Raw genomic sequence first — 22,928 nt, forward strand, 5'->3', positions numbered from 1 at the left:
TACCTATATCATATTTGGTCACTATGAATTCATCTACGGATTAACTAACTGAGTGTTTATATTATATGTTTATATAGTGTTCCTGTAGCTCAATTGGTAGAGCATTAGCATGAATTCACTGTAAGTCGCTTTGGATAAAAGTGTCTGGTAAATGCATAAATTTAATTTAATTTAATGTTTATACATATGCAACATATTACTGTTCTAAGAATCTTAGTAGTCTTTGCATCAACATCCAATCCAGCTACATATGCAAATGACTATGTTTGGAGACAAAGAGTCATAAACCTTCCCTCCAAACGTGGAAGTCACCATTTGCTCTTTGACCCCCGAGAGGTGTGGCCTCCACAAAACTTAAAAGGCCTCACTTCAGAGACCCGCCTCGCTTTTAGTCTCTTTACTCATCTTTCATCACCCTCGCATCTTCTGGTAGCTAAGTCTGGCAGGCCTCAACACGGCTCAGCTTGGGGTTCTTTTAGATCCTAAGAAGATGGGGATGCTGAGCTAGAACTCTTCTGGATGCCCTAAGTTTGGTGCCAGGCTGTGGCCTCATCTTTCCATTCACCAAGGATTTCAGTTGATGTCTCTCGAGCTCCACGCTCTTCTCTTTTCAACTTCCAACTGGGTAGAAACCCCCATTCACCACCGAATCAGAACATTCTCTTCAAACCCGGAAGAAAGTGATCGCAAGTCCAAACCTTGAAACCATCAAGACTTTCATCCGAGACTGCATCCGAACACTCGTCAATGACCAAGGCAATGCAAGTAACATAGATTTAACTAAACAAAGCAGAGGTTCAGTATAAGCTATTGACCCCATTATAAACGATGCTGATGGTTTCACTCAGGTGGTTAATGGACTGTTTTCATAGCTTCATTCTCTGTTTTTTTCTGATGGTTTCATCCATCAGGTCTCATTTCCCCTTTGCAGATGTATGAGTGATTCTATGTTTTTTTGTTTAGATTACTTATGTGTGTTAGCGTTTAGTTAATAAAACTTTTGTTCACAAATTACATGAGCTTCTGGTTCAGCTTCTGAATAATGTCCCTTTACGAGTCAACCACTCCTTCCTAAAACAGCTCGTTCTAACACACCCCCATGTCTAAGTCACAATGTGGGAAGATTTGTATAATACTGCCCAAATGTTCATGCAAAGAAAAGAAAGCGTAACTTTTATTCTTGCCGTTGCCGCCACCTCCATTTTGTGGATAGACTTTGTTTCATTGTGAAAGCGAAACTACTTAGTTTGGCCTTCCAAAAGGTTAAGTTGTTTAATTGTTCGGGAACAGTTGAACGCAAATATTCAGATGTGTGCAGCACATTTTGCGGAGGACGAGGACTGTTTCCTGTGAGAGTAGCCTACAATGCTGGTGTCTGTTTCTATAAAGAAGGGCAACTCCAACTTTAAATTCAGACTGACTGTAGTATAAAATTGCTTCCAATAACAAGTCTCTGCTATTGAAGAACATTAAGATTTCAAGGCTACTAATGTTTCATTGAGAAATTCCTCTGAGGAACAATATTCACTCAAAATTAATGAAATGGATCCTTTCGATATTTAGTAATGCTGAATATTTATTAGGCACATTCTGCTCTCACAGGCCCTGATGAGAGAGGATGAGATTGAGGGAGAGAGACTGAATTGAGATTGCTTCATGAAAGTCAAATACAAGTCATCTGAGAACATTGCCATGCACAAGTAGCTGGTGCAGAATGAGAGTATTATAAGATGATATGGAGGTTGACCTTCAAAAATGGCATGTCACAACATGAGACAGTTTGTAATTTTTATGGAAATTTGGGCAAATGTCATGCATTGAAGTCTGACGCAGGAGAGAAGAAATTGTTGAATAAAGTCATTATATTGTTTTGGGGTGTTTTTGCACACAAAATATATTCTCGTAGCTTTATAACATAACACGATTGAACCACTGATGTCACATGAACTGTTTTAATGATTTGTTTTTTCTGCCTTTCTGGGCCTTGAATGTGGTAGTTGTGTTGCAGTCTATGAAGCATCAGAAAGCTCTTGGATTTCATCAAAAATATAATTAAATTTTGTTCTGAAGATGAAAAAAGGTCTTACTGATTTTGTTATGATATGAGCGTAATTAACGACAGAATTGTCTTTTTTTTTGGTGAACTATCCTTTGAAACGTTTCATCAATCCCAGTAAATGCATAAACATCATAAAATACAGCTATAAAACATCAAATACATACAGTATCTGAAGCAGACCATTTTCTGTTCATTTAGATGTGCTAGAGCTAAAAAGCTTTGCTGGAACGTGAACAAAGAGCTAAAGACTGTCCAGGGGTTCATATTATCCTTACCAAAATCCCTTTCTATCACAATATCAAATCTCAAACACTTACCTCAAATCTCAAACACTTTACCCATCCTATTGTCCATCCATGGCTTTTACATTAATTCAATTTACATAAAGCTCCTTCTAGAGCTCTAATCCTTCTCTCCATCCTCAAAACTAAATCAAACACAACTCATGCTGTATTTACAGTCTCTGGCGAGGTCAGAAACCTGTGTGTTTAACTGTGTCACCTAGCAACAATCTCATTACCTGACCTCAGGTTTATTCCTGCTGTGAAATGAGATGCTGAATCTCCTCGACACAACAAACTTCCTTTTTCTTTCAGCTTTTAAACAAAGACCGTTTAATGCTTTGTGCATGTCAAATAGGAGCCCATTTACAAAGACACCCACTTTGGCTGATGAGATGTTCAATTTTTAGACTTAAAGTGTCAACGCGACTGAAGAAAAAGCCCAAGGGGCTTATAGTTGTCATGGAAACAAAGGTCTTCGGTAAATTATAGAGTTGACAGACTCCCAGCTCCTGGCTGTTATTAAAGGTGACAGGACAGATATAATCTGTTTTAATAACAATACCACATCACAGAGTCAAGTTTAGATATTTAGGGTCATTCCTCAGGTTTACATTAACATATGTAAACAATGACTCGATAATAACAGTGGGCTACTATATTCTATACTATTTTAATATTTTTCTAAACAAATAAAAAATCCAGTGCCTTTATTTAATCATGCTAAAAAATATTGAATAATAATTTCTTAAATAACATATGGGATTTACATAAATACAGTAAAAACAGTAATATTGTAAAATATTTGTACAACTTAAAATAACTCTTTGAATATATATTAAAATAGTATTTATTCTAGTGATGCAACGCTGAATTTTCAGCTTTAACCAAGTCTTCAGTCTCACATGACCACTTCAAAAATGTATTACATTTTAAAATTTAAATAGAAAATAATTCATTAAATTGTAAGAATATTTAACAATATAAGCTTGTATAATATTACTGTGCTTTTGATCAAATAAACAGTAAGAGTAAAATACTTATTTTGAAAAAAAAAACAAAAAAAAAAACAATGTCTGTCTGTAAATGTGTGTATATGCTTTATTTTTCTATATATAATCAGAAAGACCACTTTCACTTTTATAGAAAGAAAGACTTCCTTACCATTGCAAATTGCAGGCTTGGCTACAGCTTTTGAAAAGCAGTTGTCTTTGCAATCACTGCTAAAAAGCTCTACAACCAAACCCTGACATGATGAAAAGGTCTATCTTTCTGACGCCCGTCAAAAAACACACTATAATCACAATGCTTTTATTTCTGAACGCCAGCGTCTGTCTGTTCCAGCCTGTCGCCTTCCAACCCGTCTCCATCCTTTACGCCTGCGGATCAATACGGCTGAAAAGTTTCTCCAAGCCTTTAAATGTCACTGTCTCACGACTCACAGATAATTCATCCAGAGCTGAACTCGGGAGAATAAACCCCAAATAACAAATGTCCCCTCCGATATGACCTGATACCGCAAGCTGAAAAGCAACAACAAATGACAGTGTCGACTTCCAGATCACCTATTTAAAGAGTGATTCGTCTGAACGAAAGAAACAGAAACCGCTTTCCAACAGAACGGTTTTTGTACGGAAATAAATTGGTTTGGATGTGGTGAAACGGTCAAAATCCAGACAGATTTAGTGAGTCATCCGCTAACTCTGACTCAAGATATAAATAAACACTATGACATGAATCAATAACCTAATAAATCACCAGCCAGAGCAATATTTCAGGTAGGGCTGTGCGATATAGACAAAAAAAAAAACATCAAAATTTTTTGATCAATGTTGCGATTTCGGTTTTAATCACAATTTTGACACAGACATGCTTTACAGTTATTAATGCATTCAGTGTAAATTTGAAACATATTTCCAAAGAAAACCAATGAGAGCTTTATCAAATTTAGTAACGTGTCTCTAGAACAGACATAAGTCAAAATAATCACTAAGTAAAGATGCCAAACAAAATGCCTAGACATATGGCAAAAAAAATAAAATAAACCCTGTGTACAAGGATTTTTTTTTTTTTTTTTTGGCCATGCATTGGTCATAGAGCTCACTGTAGCGGTGCCTCAGGTGTTGAAATAGATTTATTGCCCAAGGTTCACACGTACTCCATCTGCAGTGTGTATACAGTGTACGTGTATGCGATTCAGAAGCAGCAGCGGGAGCGCATTATTGTAACGCGAAAGCACATTAAAATAATGCGCGAGCGTGAATCTCTCCGCTCGCACGTAGATTTCCTTTGCTCTGTTACAAAACCAGACGTCCGTGCTCAGATACACGCTGCTCTCGCACGGAGAGAGTGCGCACATTTAAAACGTGTTCCTCTCACTTAAACTGTGTCCTGTGCACTCACGCTCATGCGCTAGATATTCATTCTTTGCGCACCTTTCTATTTCTAACATTTTCTGTTCACCTTTTACCACGTGCAGTGTGAATGCTCTGATCCGTTAAAATGGGCTCGAAAAAAATAGGCATCACAGACAGAGTGTGTGGACCTGGAGTTAGGCACATGCCCAGTCTGGTCTGTTCTCGCGCTCCACTTAGGCGAGCTGCATCCTGATTGGTTCGCTTAACATACTGCAGAAGGTCGGGGCCGTGGAAAATCATGCTATAAAGCGTTTAGAAATCGCTCACGCTCAAATCGTTCTTTTATTACAATTTTGATTAATCGCACAACCCTAATTTCAGGCATGTTCACATACTAATGATGTGTGTTAAATGATGTGTGCACACACACACATACATACACATATATATATATATATATATATATACACATATATGTATGTATGTGTGTGTGTGCACCGATGTATCGGCTGCCGATATTTGACAATATTTAAGCCATCTGCATATCAGAAATAGAATGAAAAGGGTCGATGCCAATTGCTAATTAATGATAAAATTATTGCAAATTTGACATCGCAGCCTGTTCATTATCAAAATAAAATATAGTTAAAGAAACATTTTACACTGCTCAACTTATATAGTCCGTAGTAGGGCTCTGTTCCATTCAGTGTGCCCAGCACCTCACTGCTGATATAGTCTACAGGGTAAATGTGAAGGATGAGGTTTTACATAGATAATGTGAGTAAAGAACAAAGTCTATAGTTTATGTAATAAATAATTAAGAATTCAAACAATGCTCAGTTTACATAAAAATTTAATTCAACCATTACAATGGAAAATTTCATTGGGTCCTGCAAATCCCTAAGCCTACTTCTAAGCAATAACAAAAAGCACCACTAATTGAATTCAGGATGCCGCAGCATGTTTTCTTACCTGAGCTGTTTGAGGAACTGTATGTCAGAGCTGCTGCTGATGAGTTTGATGAACTCCTCATAGGAGGGCGCATATGTGTACGCTTTCTTATGATGTTCGTTCATCTGCTCTCTGTGCTCTAACTGAGCTAGCAGCATGCGGTTAATGTAGTCCGGATCGCTCAACACGTCCACCAAAGGCTTTAACACTACAAAGAGAAAGAGAGAGAACATAAGCTTTATGCTAAACGCAGTGAGCTGACAACCTCAACATGAGAACTGTTCCAAAGGGTAGGCAGCATAATTATATTGCCTTCCACGCTTCACAAACAACAAGCTATTCATAACTGAACTACAGTCAAGCAGCCCTTTTAAAAAGGTAATTACTGTAGCTGCATATGAATTTACTCAGAAAAGTACCTGCAGAAGCTTTCTAAATATATATCTATCCAACTATATTATTAATGTTTACTATAAAAGCATTTCAAAAAAGCAAAATATCTGAAAAATAAAAATAAACAATTATAAATTAATTACAATTTACATAACTGAGAAAAAACAAAGTGCATCTAAATATTTCACTTTAAAAAAAGAAATAACATTAAAAATTTACCAAAAATGTAAAAAAAAATTTAAAACTATTAAATGTAGGAAATAATAATTTTAAAAAAATCATGAATCATTCTGATTTGTGAAAATGCAGTCATCTGCACATATGAGCTGATGAATCATCAAAATCTGTTCAGTTGCATTATATGAACAAATGATTCATTAGAAATCATACTTCCCAAATCTATATATGAGAGCATGCATTTGATTATGCAAAAACATTAAAAACTAATATTTTCATTTATTTTAAAACCCAAATATCTCAATTAGGGTGTCAGCATTACATGAACGTTCATATTTACACTAAATACAACAACGAAAAATAAACCATTTAAATAAAATTAATTACAATTAATAATTAAGAAAAAACAGTGCATCTAAATATTCCACAAAAAAAGTATTCAAATGCAAATCTCAAACAATTTAAAAAAAAAATCTAAATAAAGGAAATCATTTTTTTTAAATTAATTACTTGTTCTGATTCTTGAAAATGCAGCCATCTGCAAAGACACTCATTTGAATCATCTGAATCAATTCCTTTGCAATAAACTCTTTGAACAAATCAATTCTGAGTCAAATTCTAGCATGCATTTCACTTGAGACGTGTTACTGAGGTCAGATATGGAAATTCTGCCAATGCAGAACTTCAAATCAATCTTTTCTCTAAGTTTTCTGCCTTCGAGAGTAGCTGCTTGTGTAAACAGTAGAAAGCAAGGCAGCTCACTAGCACTGTACATATCATCTTTTCAAAGTTTATTTCAGAGTCTGCTTTACAAGAAAATACTATTTCAGTCCTTCTACTTCAAAATGTAATGTTTAATTCTGTGTGTTTCTTTGTAAAATGTACTAGCAATTTCTGAGTGAGAGCGGTTTTAAAGTAAGTTTTCAATGAACAATTGTTTTTGGAACAGAGTTACACTCAACAGTCAATCTCTCCCCCCCCCACTCATCATGATGAGATCTCTAAACCTCCTCAGGAGCTTGTTGACGTAGCTCTGATGAAAACGCTGAGACGCAGCAGACGGAGCACGAGGCAGTGCCTCATTACTGCCAGACAGAGCTGGCGGATGACGTCTCGCCCTGAAAAAAATGAATGGCAACCTGCCAGTCTGAGACAACAGATGCAAACACTTCCTCCAGTATAACCCCAGACCAGAGCAGCTGCATCCTGAATCAATAGGGCAGAAATTTTTTTTTTTTTTTTTTTTTCAAGTGCAGTTCTCTAGTTCAATCAATTCTGTCAACCTGTGAAGTGAAAAAGCTCTCCTTATCAAAGGAGCCTGTAACAATCAAATAAAACAAAGTACATACAGCATTCATCTGAAATAGAAACCGTTTGATACATTATAAATGTCTTTATCATCACCTTTGATCGATTTAAAGCATCCTTGCTAAATAAAAGTATTAATTTAGCTGTATTTTGGAACAAATAAATGCAGGCTTGGTTAGCAGAAGAGAATTCTTTAAAAACATTAAAATCAAATAAACTACCAATGGTTTCGCTTGTAAACTGTGCTTAATCTGTGCATATTTCTCTTTGATTCAGATTCAGATGAGATGGGTGTTTCACTGGATAAAGCAATATTATGAATAGAGGACTTATGTTTTATCCAGAATAAACTGTTTGAAGTTAACAGATTTGTTTCCACCAAACATGCAGCTGTTTGTTTCACAAGATGTTAACTGATGGACTGGTGGATTATTGTGATGTTTTTGTCAGCTGTTTGGACTCTCATTCTGACGGCACCCATTCACTGCAGAGGATCCATTGACAAGCAAATGATGTAATGCTAAATTTCTCCAAAAAATTATGAAGAAACAAACTTTTCGATGTCTTAGATGACCTAAGGGTGAGTAAATTCACAGCAAATGTTCAGATATATGGACAAACTACTCATATAAGAATAAAATTTTGGTAAAAGTAATTAATCATAATGTGTAAGTGATGGCAGATTTCTAAACACCTAAAATTCTTTAATATCCTGCGGTAATCCATCATTTCTCTGTATATCACACTGACATGAACTACCAAAAGTCATCAAAACCTCCATCCCTCTCCGGCAGCCTATAATAATGTAATTAGTAATTTCATGGCAAATCAAAGATGATAACAATGACACATCTGGTGCTTATCGTAAAATATCCCGGAATCAATTTCATGATTTGTAAATAAATAAATAAATAAAAAAAACCGCAGTAGATGAGATTCATCAGTTCTGCACAAGAGCAGCATTGTAAGAACACAGATGAGCACTGAACAGACAATCAGATGACTTTGATTTGACTTGTTTTACCACTTTAGAAAGTTAATGAAGTAGTAGGTTGTGGTTTATGGTCAGCGATAACTTTATCTTATCTTATTTCCAAAATATTTGAAATAATTTCTTTTTATTTGATTTATTTATAGGTTTTTGTTTACTTTAATAGCAACATCTGGCAATATTGCATCTGCGGCATTAGTCTGGCAGTAATCTAGCACCGGTTATTTACACTAAGTGCAAATAGCAGAATTTTTTTTGTGATATGCAATTTAAACTAAGTGCAAATATCTATAGATTCTATTTATACTATGTTAAAATAGCAGGACTTTCTGCTATTTATACTACTTACTGCAAATAGTAAAAATTATCTGCACCTCAGTATTGTAGTACATTATAAACCGTATGCAATAATAAGTTATTGAGTCTAATTTAATGGATGCCACCTTATTGAGACAATAAAGCTCTCGCTAAACCTACCCTTAACTTTTTGTTTATTTACTTAATTTTCATTGAAAATAAATGCTTTATTATGTGATTTGAAATTTGAAAAGGGAGAAAAACTTCGCCAAAAGGCGGATTCGAATCCGGGTCGATCACATCAAAATACATTTGACACACGCTTTACCCTCTGCACCACTGGAGCTGACTGTCAGGTATTTTGTAATTGACTATCCGAAAATAACACGTTTGGTGGGCAATATGTATGTTTGCATGAATAATAAACAACTGATAAAATTACTCGCAAATTTACTAATTTTCATTTTTGGGCGAACTAACCCTTTAAGGGTTTTTACATTGTTTTAATTTTATTTTTAGTATAACATTATAATATCATTCATGTTTCTATAGAACGTAAAGAAGAAACCAATCCAATGTATAGTTGACGTTTGAGTCTTTATACTATGTAAAAGCACTAAAAGGTTTTCAGTTACTGTTTTCAGCTGGTTTATTTTCATATAAAGATATTGCAAACAATTGTATAGACATTATTCAATGTAAATTGTGATAATTGTAATTAATAATGCAATTACAATTTCAAAGGAATAATCAACAATTATGATTTTTTTTGTTGTACATCCCTAATGTCAGCCCTTTTATGAATATGGCTATTTTTGAAAGTTATTAAAGTTAAAGTTTTTTCTGGATTCTACAATTAATATATATAATGTACTCAGTAATATTTAATTATTTAATAATAAAAAGTATATTATTAATTAAATTATATATATATTAGGGCTGGGCAACGACAATTATTATTTTTTTATCGTGAGTAATCGCATGATTGAATTTGATTTTATATATATATATATATATATATATATATATATATATATATATATATATATATAAATATAATGTCTGTATGTATGAACGACTTTCTGGCTGACTTTTGTACTTTTTTGTCAGATTGTACTAACAAGCAAAAAATCACAAGGACTGAAAAAGATGACACAGTGTACACCAGGTTCAGTGAGAGTCACCTTTAGTAGCGACGACCTCCTCCAGTAAAAGGCGCAGACTGCGTGAACGAGCGTCCCGTGCAGGCAGCAGACGCAGCATGAGCAGACGGGCGCAGCAGTGCAGGAAACGCAGCTCCTCATCAGAACTGCGCAGACACGGATGCAACACAAACGCTCGTGGTACCTCCTCCAGCCTGGAGAGACAGAAAAAGAGATAGAGAGAGACTATTGTATTCTACTTTAATTAAAAATGTCATGAAAAAGAAACAATCTGAAAATGTGTTTTATAAGAGATAGAAATTAATATATTGTTTTATTATTTTTATTATTATATTTTCCCTATTTTTATTTTCTCCTTTTTCTGATTGGGCAAGATGCAAAGCAAACATGCCAATAAAGAGATAAAATTGCAAAAGATTTACAGAATTAATAGAATGAATCATAATAGAAATATTACTATAATTTTAACTAAATATCAGGCCTATATTATATTATATTTCTTCCTTGGAAAATGCAAACCAATAATATAATATAATATAATATAATATAATATAATATAATATAATATAATATAATATAATATAATATAATATAATATAATATAATATAATATAATATAATATAATATAATATAATATAATATAATATAATATAATATAATATAATCCTTTATACCTTGGCAATATATGAAGCAATCAAATTGTATGACCATAAAATATTAAGGGGGAAATATTTCATAAATGGACAGAGTCAGATAAACAGAACAGGTGAAGGAAGACAGATGAAAAAGAAAAAGAGAGGCGACAGAAGATGTCTGTCCACTCAGCTAATGAGCTTTGCAGATCGATCACTGAGACACACACACACACACACACACTGATGAAGACACGACTGGCAGAAACACTCATTACTGCATCCACATCCAACACACTCACACAGAGAGAGTATGTAAGCAAATAGAACAACAAGACAAAGTGTGTGTGTGTGTGCGTGTGTGTGTGTGGGGGCATGTTTTTGTGACATATCAGGACACAACTCTGTATAATGACATGGGTATGACACAGGTATTACAAGGAGGGGGCGACTTATGAGGACATAAGCCATGTCCCCATTTTTCAAAACGCTTATAAATCATACAGAATGAGTTTTTTTGAGAAAGTAAAAATGCACAAAGTTTCCTGTGAGGGTTAGGTTTAGGGGTAGGGTTGGTGAATGGCGATAGAATATACAGTTTCTACAGTATAAAAACCATTATGCCTATGGGATGTCCCCACTTTTCACAAAAACAAACATGAGTGTGTGTGTGTGTGTGTGTGTGTGTGTGTGTGTGTGTGTGTGTGTGTGTGTGTGTGTGTGTGTGTGTGTGATGTTTTGTGTAAAAGAAAGGGTCACATTACAGGCTGGAGTTTTAATGTCGTCAGCAGTCTTCATCATGTTAATCAATCAAACTGAGAAATACTAATCTCCAGAGTGTATGTCTGTCTGTGTGTGTGTGTTTCTAAAGCAATCATTTGGCCTTCTTTCCACTGACAAATCAGTAATCAATGAATCCAATCAAGAGAGTGCTTGTGATCCAAACCCAAGCAGACTGAATTTCAACAAGCACAAAGGTTTTGCATTCTTGTGCTTTTCCCACTTACATTCACTTGTGTGCTGTTATCAGAGTGAAGATGAAAGAAAACGCTTTCATTCTGTCAATCTGGATAACCGCATCTAGACGTTTTAAAGAAACTACATTAAACATGTTTTTGGAGGAAGAAAGTTTTTTTTTTTCTTCTTCTTTCAGTAAAACGCCTGAAACATGTATTTAAAAGTTGGGCTTGGTAACAATGTTGTTTCTGAATGTTTTCATATTCTCGCCTGGGCTACATTTACTTGATTAAAAAAAGAAAAAAAAAAAAAAAGGTAATATTGTGAAATATCTGTACAATAAAAAAAAAATGCATATTTGAATATATTTTAAATTGTAATTTATTCCTGTGTTCAAAGCTGTATTTTCAGCATCATTACTTCACTCTTCAGTGTCACACGATCCTTCAGAATCATTCTAATTGCTTTAAAATTTCTTTGTCACTTTTGATCAATTTAATGCACCCTTGCTGAATAAAGGTTTTTAATTTCGTTCACCAACGAAAGTCACTAACCCGACATTTTTAAATGGTAATGTATGCACAGAATACACAGTATAGAATCTGGTTGTTTATACATTTGCACTAAATTTAAATAACATTCATGAGAAGGCGTTATTTAATAGAGTAAAACTTTGAAACGCTTAACAGCCATTAAACAAAGTACCAGTCAGTATAACAAATAATGCTTTGTCCTGGACAATAGTCAAGCATGCCAAACACAAACCAGTTAAGAGATTCAGAATTTCTCCTGTCCACTGACAGAGTTTTGCATTTTGCATGCATTCAATGGTAACAACTGTATGTGCATTTCTATTAAAACCACTAGAAGTGCTGAAAGGCTCACCTTGCGTTAGCAGCCTTGAGATCACAGAAGTGTGTGTGAAGGGTCTTGACCATGTCGTTGCAGACCAGGTTGACCACGTCCACCTCAGACAGACGCATTCGCAACTGTTTGGTCATTTCCCAGAAGTCCTCGGACAACATCTGATAGAGTTGGCCCTCATCTCGACTCAAGGGGACGTACCACGACAGAATATAGTCCCGGTAGCTGTAGTCAAAGACTGCAGGGGGAGAAACAGAGAATTGCACTGATTATTATAGACAATATTCCAGAATGACCAACATTTAGTATCGAACCAGTGCATACAGTGCAGAAAAGCAAACTTTACAATGCAATACAACATCTCCTTCTTAACTGCCCAAAGTTAAATGGGTAGTTCAACACAAAATGAAAAAAAATTAACTCGTGATGTACTCACCCTCAAGCCATCCTAGTGTATATGACTTTCTTCTTTCTGACGCATACAATAAAATGTATATATAAAAAAAATGACCTGGCTTTTTCATGCTTTCTAATGGCAGTGAATGGGGTTTAAGATTTTGATGCCCAGAAAAGTGCATCCATCCATCATAATAATGTGTTAATGAGAGAGTGGCGTTTAGCAGATGCAAAGGCGTAGCATAAGCTCCAGTGAGAAAATGCTAGTCTCATGAGAACCAAGTTTTGTTTACAGCAATGGAAATCCTGAGATTATGGTTTATAAAGTTTTAAATATGGATTTATTTATTTATTTCTTTTACACAGATGCATCAATTCACTTCAGAAGGCTTTTATTAACCACCCAAAGCCATGTGGAGTATAAGCCAAGAGTACTTTTTGTGATGGATTTATGCATTTTACTTTGCTTAAAAATCTCAACAGCCATTCACTGCCATTATAAAGCTTGGAAGAGCTTGTTTTAATATAACTCTGATTGTATTTATCTGAAATAAGAAAGGTCTACACCTAGGATGGCTTGAGAGTGAGTAATGTGTTAATTTTCATTTTTGGGTAAACTATCGCTTTAAGACAAATCATTACTGGACATCATTCACTCACTCAAACATGCAATGAGGCCAAGGGATAATATAGCTGTTTAAAATGTTGCATGTGGTATACTGCATACTGTTTCACATACTATTAAAAAAAACCTCTTAAGTCAATGAGGCTACCAGATGTCTTCGCTTCACAGCTTTTTATCAGCATGATTAAGCACACAACATCCTCATCAACACGCTGTCAACAGAGAACCAAATATAATACAGCCATGAGCAAATCAAGCTAATCAGCAGCATTGTATTTATTGTATTTAAATGGAGAATCTGATTTGTCCTGTCAACAGATAAATCAACAAATGCAGACAGCTGGATCGAAATAGAACTGTCATAATTTTGAACTTTTTCATCAACTATTAATGCTAAATGCAAAAAACTATTAAAATCTTATTTTTATCTACTTTAATTTCATAGATAGATGGACTACAACGAATGAAGAATATACTGATTTTTTGCATAATATTGACTGTTCGAAAAGTAAAGAAACGTAAAGGAAAACACACACAACAGCAAGTGGCAGATGGCATGAATGCGATGGCACTAGCACTGATTGCAGGCAACTGCAACAGACTCGAATGACGAGAGAATCCAACGGCCACCGTAACCACTCACACAGTCAAAATAAGCAGATCTACAGCTGAACAAGCTTCAGTGACACCCCTTTTCCAGCAGTTATTGAAAACTTGGTTTTGCAGGCATTTTTCCTTCCAGCTGAGGCAGCACTATTTATAGCCACAGTGACCTCATAAAATGTGCTGACTTTCCCCAGCTGAGCATCAGGAAGTGCTGCTGAAACTGTTCCAGTGCAGTTCCCTTCAGGCATCTTCTGCTTATTAAGTGACACGACAGAAACAAAGCAAGAACTCTTTATTACGTTGTTGATTCAGTCATAATATTCCTCCAATGAGCTGTAACCATCCGGAGCCAATCACTGAACTCAAGATCAGTCCGATTTGGAATCCTTCCGCTCTGTTTTGTGAACCAAACTAATTGATTCAGACTCAACTGATTTGTTCTTTGCACTTTTAGGGGGAAGACTGAATTACATGTGCATGACTAGAACTTAATTCAAAATGTCTCTTTTTTCAACCTGCAGAAGTAAAGACCATCCAACAGGTTTGAAAGGGAGGGTGAGTAAATGATGACAGGATTTGCACTTTGCAGATGCAAATGGTTAAAGTGAGCCTTGCTCTGGCAAACATCACTAATGAAAATGAAATGGCATCTAATTTACTCGATTCATACATGTGAAACCCAGCTGTGCTCAGAGTACAGGAGGGAGTGAGTCAGAATGAATGATCAGAAACCGCTTCAGTGAACATTATTCATTTGGTGTGATGTACAAGCCTTCACAGCCACAACCTCGAAGAGAGCAGATGCCCACTTCTCACCGTTACACACTCATATTCAAAGAAGAGAGTGAGCGAGACAGGCACATACAGATTATCTAGGCTTTTCAACACAAAAACAACACCCACAATCCCCCAGAACCCCTTTATCCAGGAATTAATCATAAGAGAAATGCCATCAGGCTGGCAGAAATGCAACAGAGCCTTGTATGCTTACGAAGGCTTCGTTTATTTGATCAAAAATACAGTAAAATGGTGAAATATTATTATAATTTTAAATACTGTAACTGTTTTCATTTGAATATATTTTAAATTAATTTATTTATTGCTGTGATGCAAAGCAGAATTTTCATGATCATTCCTCCAAACTTCAGTGTCACATGATCCTTCAGAAATCATTTTAATATCCTGATTTGCTGCTCAGGAAACATTTCTTATGATTATCAATGTTGAAAACAGTTGTGCTGCTTGATATTTTTGTGGAAACAGTGATAATTTTTTTTTTTCCACGATTCTTTGATGAATAGAAAGTTTGTTTTTATATTATAAATATTCATATTATAAATATATTTGCGGTCACTTTTGATAAATTTAACACATTCTTGCTAAATAAAAATATGAATTTAACCTTACTAACTTACCAAAACTAGTGATCTTCACTGAATAATGATACAAAATTGTCTGTTTTTCACATAATGAATGAGACATATATGCTGAGATTTTCTCCTTAATGAAGGACCAGGGCCATATGCAAAATGTAAAACATTAGTTATCATTCTAGTCTCACATCCACACGTCACAGACCTTTAAGAAAGAAAAATTATATTAGTTATAAATCGATGAAAATTCAATGAAAACATGCAGCAGCTGACCTTTAAACACGAGTATAACCCTCTCCTTTTACAGGAAATTCTCTGTTTTAGACTCAATAATAAGGTCTATCATAAGACTCCTACTGTGGTTTGGCTGATCATGGACTAAGCAACCGTGAACTAAACCCTCCCCAAAAAAATTCAAGGGTGGCTAAATGAGAGTCGAGTCATTCAGGTTGTTTACAGGAAGCACAGTTTTGCTAAAAACACCAGCTGAATACATAAACACAACACAAGAGAAAGCTTTCTGAATTATTTAGAATTATTTAAAGCTTGAATCATCATGGTCCAGAAAACCTCAAACTACCACACATATAATGCTTCCCTCTGATTGCTTTTCTTTGGTTATTTTGGTCCTTTTTTAGATTCTGACAGCACAGAGAAGTCACACTGGATGCCAAACAACTGCATTCACTGCTTATTTATGGTGTGTGACATTGGTGCTGATGGGATTTTGTCATCGGTGCGTAAAAACACCCAGAAGGGAGTATGATAACAACGTTTGCACTGCAGACGTATTCAAAAGAGACTATAATCACCAAAACATGCCTACAAGACTATGATTTCACATACCCAACATATCTAACACAGATATGAGTTATAAAGGAAACTGCATACTACTATTTCTGCAATATATAGTATGTGCAGGATGTAAACATTATTATAATATATATTGTAAAATATATGGTCCAGATATCTTCTACAGGAATTAGTCATTAAAGTCTTCTATTCTCCATCTCTGACCCATCAGGCTGATCTACAGGAAGTGTGCATCATGAAAACCGATTTACATCATCAAAGACAGCTGATCCTGGGTCAGTAATGTGTTTAAAGCAGCTAATGGTCCATGTGCATTTGTCATGCAGAGAAACCCGATCAGAAGACCATATCAGTTATGGAACATCATCAACTTTGTTGCGAAGGCAAGCCCTAGTTACACCCTCCTCAATGTTTCTCAATGAAGGGTACAGCTGCAGAATTGGCCTTTACTATCTGCAATGATATATTATATTAAACATATTCAAAATATGTGGACTTGTCATTCAGTTTGCAAGCAGCAGAAGAGAGTGCATGTGTATGAGAGTGAAACACAGACCCATAAGTCTGGATGAAGGACTCTCTGTGACAGGGACCACACTAGTGTCCGGTGTTCACCAGCGCTGTGTGTCAGCTCTGTGTTGGTAACAGGGTCTCCAGTGTACCGAGAATTAAAGGGATCAAACCGTGTAAGCAAGCTCATTATTATAATCATGGATCCCGTTCCCCCCGCACAATTCATTAGGAGACTGAGGCTGAATTCCTCATTCATGTTAACGCTATTAGCTGTCATGCACCAGCAGCTGTTCCTGGCCATGTGATCAGTCAGAGGCGTTAGAAACACGGGCCAGAAAGAGTGTGACATTTATATATATCAGAAACAGACTTATAATGGGAAACATATTACTGGACATATGCAATTATGCATGTGATGCTGTTTGCTGGCAGCAAGGAAAAACACAGAGTGCATGCCCATGTCCATATTCAGAACTAAACAACTAAAGTGGGGATTAATCTTATGTGAAAATATGGACCGCTGCTGATACTTCTTGTGGAAAAAAAGGAAAAACAGAAAAAGGAGAGACAAATAACAATGTTTCTAAAAACATAAAGAAGCCCACACCTAACCCACTGCCCTGTTTTCCAGTGATAATTGACATAAATGTCAGGTTTTCTTATATATATGTATATATACACACATTATATATATAAAATGTAATTTTTAATTATAAAATTACATAACTACCATCTATCTCTATATATATATATATATATATATATATATATATATATATATATATATATATATATATATATATATATATATATATATATATATATATATATATATATATAAGAAAACCTGACATTTATGTCAATTATCACTGGAAAACAAGGCAGTATATATATATTATAAGGGCTGCACAATTATGACAAGAATCCTAATTGTCAATTATTCCCTTGAAACTTTAATTGTGATTATTAATTACGATTATCACAATTTACACTGAATGATGTTTATACCAGTGTTTGATGCAACTGCATGCTGTATTTTATATGAAAAACTTTTAGTGCTTTTCTGTAGTATTAAGACTCAAACGTCAACTAAACATCGGATTGGTTTCTTCTTAAAGTTACAAATTCAATTAACTGTGCAGCCCTAATAATATATATATATAAAAAAATAAAAAAGTATTCATAGAGAATGAGTAATTATATACAGAAAGTGTTTCTGTTCATGTAGCCATATTTACACAATGTAACTAAATACAGCAAGTGACTCTTAAAAAAATGCTTATGTAATATGAAGCACCACAGCACATTTCACAGCACTTTTGTAATCGAATTCATCAGATGAAGTGTGCTCTCTGAGAGCTTTCAGAACGCAGACAAAAGCATCGTGGAGGTATGAAAAGACTGACAAAACATTGGGTCCATATGAATAACCCGAAAATAACCTACAAAACGGTTTAAAAACAAACAAAAGGTCTTAACATAAAAAACATGTTTTGTGTGAGGGTTATGTAAAAAATAGAAAACAACTGAGTATGTAAACAATAGAGGTCCATGGAAAGTTTCCAACATAACAGAAAAACAAACGCGTGTGTGTGTGTGTGTGTGTGTGTGTGTGTGTACATGTCTGTACTGAGGTGAAAGACATGTTTGATGGATGCAGTTAGTGGTTTCTGCTATAATGTTATTCCACCCACACACTCCAGCAGACAGACAGAGAGTGACAGACAGGGAAAAACTGCACGGTCAGAGACAGAGATTGTTTTCTCAAGCCTATCCAAAAATAAAACAGCAACACTACAGACAAAGAGAGAGAGATTACAACCCTTCTGACCCACGACTGTCCAAATAATGACGACTGATGACGACAAATAATGACGACTATATATATATATATATATATAGAGGCCACAGATGGACCTTCAATATGTGAATGTCTCTGCATTAATTATTCAACAGTTTTATTATTAATATGATTATTATATCTAATGCCTTTTTATATTTTTGGGGGCCATTTATTTTAAAGAACGAGCACGAAAACACTTAAATTAATAGTTGACACAAAAATGAAAATTTGCTGGACAAACACACAGGTCTGTTTTTCTACTATTGCGGGAATTTTCCTTTAACTTCTATTGTGTTCATGTCCAAGTATTGTTCAGGTTTCTTACAAACATGCAGCTTTTCACAAGACATTGATGGACTGGAGTCATGTTGTGGATTATTGTGATCTTTTTATCAGCTGTTTGGACTCATTCTGATGGCACCCATTCACTGCAGAGGATCCATTGGTGAGCAAGTGATGTAATTCTACATTTCTACAAATCTCTTCCAATGAAGAAACAAACTCATCTACATCTTTGATGGCCTGGGGCTGAGTAATTTTCAGCTAATTTTCATTTTTGGATGAACATTCTGAACCGACTTCATATATCCAATTTGAAATGACTAAAACATGAGTAAAAGATTATGACAAAAAGTGATGTCATAAAAGAGAAAATATCTTGCACATTAGTGACATTCAGACATTTTAAGTCCGTAATCGGCCAACTTTTGAGACTGCTGCAGGAAACCTCAGATGTTCTGTGTTCTGCTTCTGGACTCTTAAACTCTAAACAAGCCAAAGAAATGCAGCCAGTCTGAGTGCTGGAACACAGAGGCAGTCTTGTGACTGACACGAAATCAAAGGTGAAAATCTCTGACGCTGTTGTGTGCCGAGCTGATGGTTTTCTTGTTCAAGAGACCATAGGTATAGCTCAACCAAAAAAAAACAGCCATCATTTACTCACTCTGATCACATCTTTTTTCCATGAAACACAAAAGGAGATATTCTGTACGGAAAAGAGCGGTGTAAACAATGAAAGCACATGGTAACTACATAGTATTCAAAACCCTTGTGCACTTTATTCCAAATCTTCTGCTGTTATATAACAGCTTTGTGAGAGGAACAGACTGACATTGTACTATAAACTGCAAATCTTTCCCTCCACAGCAGCTCCCAAATCTCATTCGGTTTTTAAACTTGGTATGTTGCATTCGGTTGAGGGCCACGAAAACAAATGGGTCCACAGACATCAAACTTGGTGCAAACAGAAGGCAAATTCAAGATATACTGAATATCAACAAATGGATGAAGAAATATATAGATTTAGTTGTTGTTGTTTTTCAGCATTTGCACCAAATTGCATATTTCGCTCAGTCTGGGCCTAAAAAAAAATTGGGATCTTTTTCCTCCTCGAGTATGAGCTTTATATTCTCATATCTACTACCTGTAGATGAGCTACATAAGCCATAATAGCCAAAATTTTGAATGTAAATAAACAGTTCTATTTCAAAATGTGAGATTTTTTCGGCTAGTATTTCATATGCCAAATAAAACCTTACGTAAGCCTTCAGTCAGTTTGGAGTCTCATGGCACTTTTATTTCTTTCCGTTTTGGAGCTTGATGTTACAATTCAGAAAAGAGCAGCTGAACATTCTTCTAAACATCTCCATTTGTGTTTCCACAAAAGAACGAACGTCTAACAGGCTTCAAACGGCATGAAAGTGAGAAAATAATCCCAGAGTGTTCATTTCGATGTAAATAAATAAACATTTCTCGAACAGATTTTCTGTTGCGTACATATTTTGTTAAATTATTCAACCGAATGTAGGTCAGAGAAAACCATACACAACGATTGGAGGATCTGGCAGATGCTAAGCATTTTGCACCTTTACGAAATAATATAAACTGGCAGCCTATTTTCCTTGGCTGCATGCGCAAAACACATATTAGTCTAAAAATAGCCAGACGCCCTTTAATTTCACACCTGTTTTCATCTAAGCCGTGATGTCCTGCAGTTTTAAACGGGGAAGACAGCAGACAAGGATTTCATCATCAGCAAAGACAAACGCTTTTGTGGACTGCCGGATCCCATCATCTCTCTCTCTCGATCTCTCTTTGACAAGCTGACACACTTCACGTCCTCTTTGGCCTATTAAAACGATCCCCATCAATGAAAGATTTCAACATGAAACGTGTCCCTTTAGAGAATGCAGCTACAGATGGAGGATCTGTAAGATGCTTCAGTTAATAACAGCATCCTCAGCATCAGAACGATACAACACAGAAATAATTTCATAGTAATCACTGATCAAACAAGGACTATTTATTATGAGTCCCATCAAAGGGTGCCGCCTTACACTGGATAACTATTTCCTGTTTACACGCTGATGTCACAGGCTAACACTGCATTCACAAATAAGAAGAAAACAGTTCAAAAGGGTGAAAACTGAATGGCTTTGATCCACTAGAGACTGTCGGGGACTACTCACCTTCTTTAAGGGCTTTATCTACATTGAGAGACACCACAACCCTCCTGGTCTGGGCTGAATCCAGCAGAGGAACACAGAACCGGCCCTACAGAGAGAAGAAGACTATCGATTTAAAGACCCAGCTGAAGGACACTTTTAGTACCAGTTACATGGGTTACAAGTCCTGGCATTGATCCTATGTGGACTATACAGTTCAAGCCAATAAAGTACTTTTATGATATCAGTTTGAGATTAACAACGCAATCACAACAACAAGAACCAGATAATAAAGTCTGGCTGATTTGTGAGAACTGGAGTTTTCTATTTATTTGCTAATAAATTGTGTAATATTTACTTTGTGTATATTGAGTCTTTACAGTTGAATATTTGTATTCTTGTTTTGTTTACAGTGTGAATGAATCTATTTATTTCAAGTTATACATTTTTAACATATGACTTTACATTTACTTTTACATGAAACAAACATATATTAAATGTTTTTTTTTTTTTTATGTGCGTGCATGGATAGATAGATAGATAGCTAGATAGATAGATAGATAGATAATATAATGTAAACTTCAATACATAGGTTTATGTACTTTATTATATGTATTTACATCTACCACAAAACAATAAGAGGAATATAAATATTAATATAAAATATTAATTTAAACAAATATATAAACGTCATTTGTTTCCTTTTGTTGAATGTATTACACAATTTTACCCCAAAATCACGATTTATATAATTCAGTTCCCTGTTACACTTAATTTTGTCACATTATCCTTGTTAAATAACCTGCATATTTATATGTAAACATGTCATCAGCATCAGACACCGTCTCATTCTTTGAAACTATCACAGTGGCAGTGTGAATTATTGTTTGGGTGTATTTGTGTGGATGTTGTGATGTGATGTGTATCAGCCTTACCATTAACTTATTGAATAAATCCACGAGCTTCGATGACTGTCTCCGTGTGGTGTCAAACCTGCTGATCTTCACGGGGCTTTTCTTCACCAGCAGCCCGAGACTCCCCAGCAGGAAACACAACAACGCGAAGGACACATAAAGAAAGAGTTTGAGGAAAAACGAGGTGAGAGTGAGTCCTCCAGAGCCGAGCTGGAAGAGCAGTACCGCCGCCGCGATGCCGACGACCAGAAACGGGAAGACAGCGCTGCTGGGCATGAGGACATCCGACCTGCTGCTGCTGATGCTGATGCTGCTTCGGCCATCAGGATGCATGATGCTGCTGCTGCTGAAAGTGACATGTCCTCACGTGCGCACAACAACAGACAGGCTGCATGCCCCTCGAGTTCCCAGCCCAAACTCCACTCATCACAAAGTGTGCCTTCAATTCAGAGGGGCAGCGCAGACGATCCGGGCGTCTGAGCCACTGAATACAAGAAATACACATGCAACTGTTGCATCTGAGCAGTTCAATGACAGCAGTGCAATAGAAACGATGATCAGCCAGAAACAGTGGCTGGATCTGGGACAGCTTAGATGGCTGCTAATTCAAATCCTCCACAAATGCAGAAGGAACATCAAGTGGACCCAAAGAACGTCAAGTTAGAAACAACCAAGCAGATGTCCACACGAGCTCATCCTAACATCTCGAGACGCGGTCGGGTCCATTGACGCCTGTACAAACAACGGAGAGGCATCACGCGATTAATTCAACTTCGAAGCCTCAGACGTGAAATAACGATGTAAATACTAAGTGTTAATTCGCCGGTAATTTCATTATATATGGCAATTGATCGAAAATGTGGCGAAAAACATTAAACTTCTTCTCAATCCGTCGGTTTGACAAGCGGGCTTAGCTCTGCTTAGATCCTCAGCTGTCTTTCGAGTGGCGACTGGCGAATAAGCGAGTTGT

The 22,928-nt window shown here is 35.8% G+C and overlaps 1 protein-coding gene across 1 annotated transcript in view; it reads right to left on the reverse strand.

The window, feature by feature from the left end:
* The window catches only part of LOC113071011 (sorting nexin-25-like), a 44,407-nt gene extending 21,499 nt beyond the window's left edge, over positions 1 to 22,908 (reverse strand). The window contains exons 1-5 of the mRNA XM_026244391.1: positions 21,980 to 22,908; positions 21,069 to 21,153; positions 12,453 to 12,669; positions 9,999 to 10,171; positions 5,670 to 5,856 (exon numbers count right to left, since the gene is read on the reverse strand). Of these exons, the coding sequence (XP_026100176.1) occupies positions 5,670 to 5,856; positions 9,999 to 10,171; positions 12,453 to 12,669; positions 21,069 to 21,153; positions 21,980 to 22,291 (974 nt within the window). The 5' untranslated portion in view covers positions 22,292 to 22,908. The remainder of the gene's footprint in view (positions 1 to 5,669; positions 5,857 to 9,998; positions 10,172 to 12,452; positions 12,670 to 21,068; positions 21,154 to 21,979) is intronic.
* Positions 22,909 to 22,928: the final 20 nt, after the last annotated feature.

The sequence above is a fragment of the Carassius auratus genome, unplaced genomic scaffold (genome assembly GCF_003368295.1).
Source record: "Carassius auratus strain Wakin unplaced genomic scaffold, ASM336829v1 scaf_tig00005670, whole genome shotgun sequence".
Classification (NCBI taxonomy): Eukaryota; Metazoa; Chordata; class Actinopteri; order Cypriniformes; family Cyprinidae; genus Carassius; species Carassius auratus.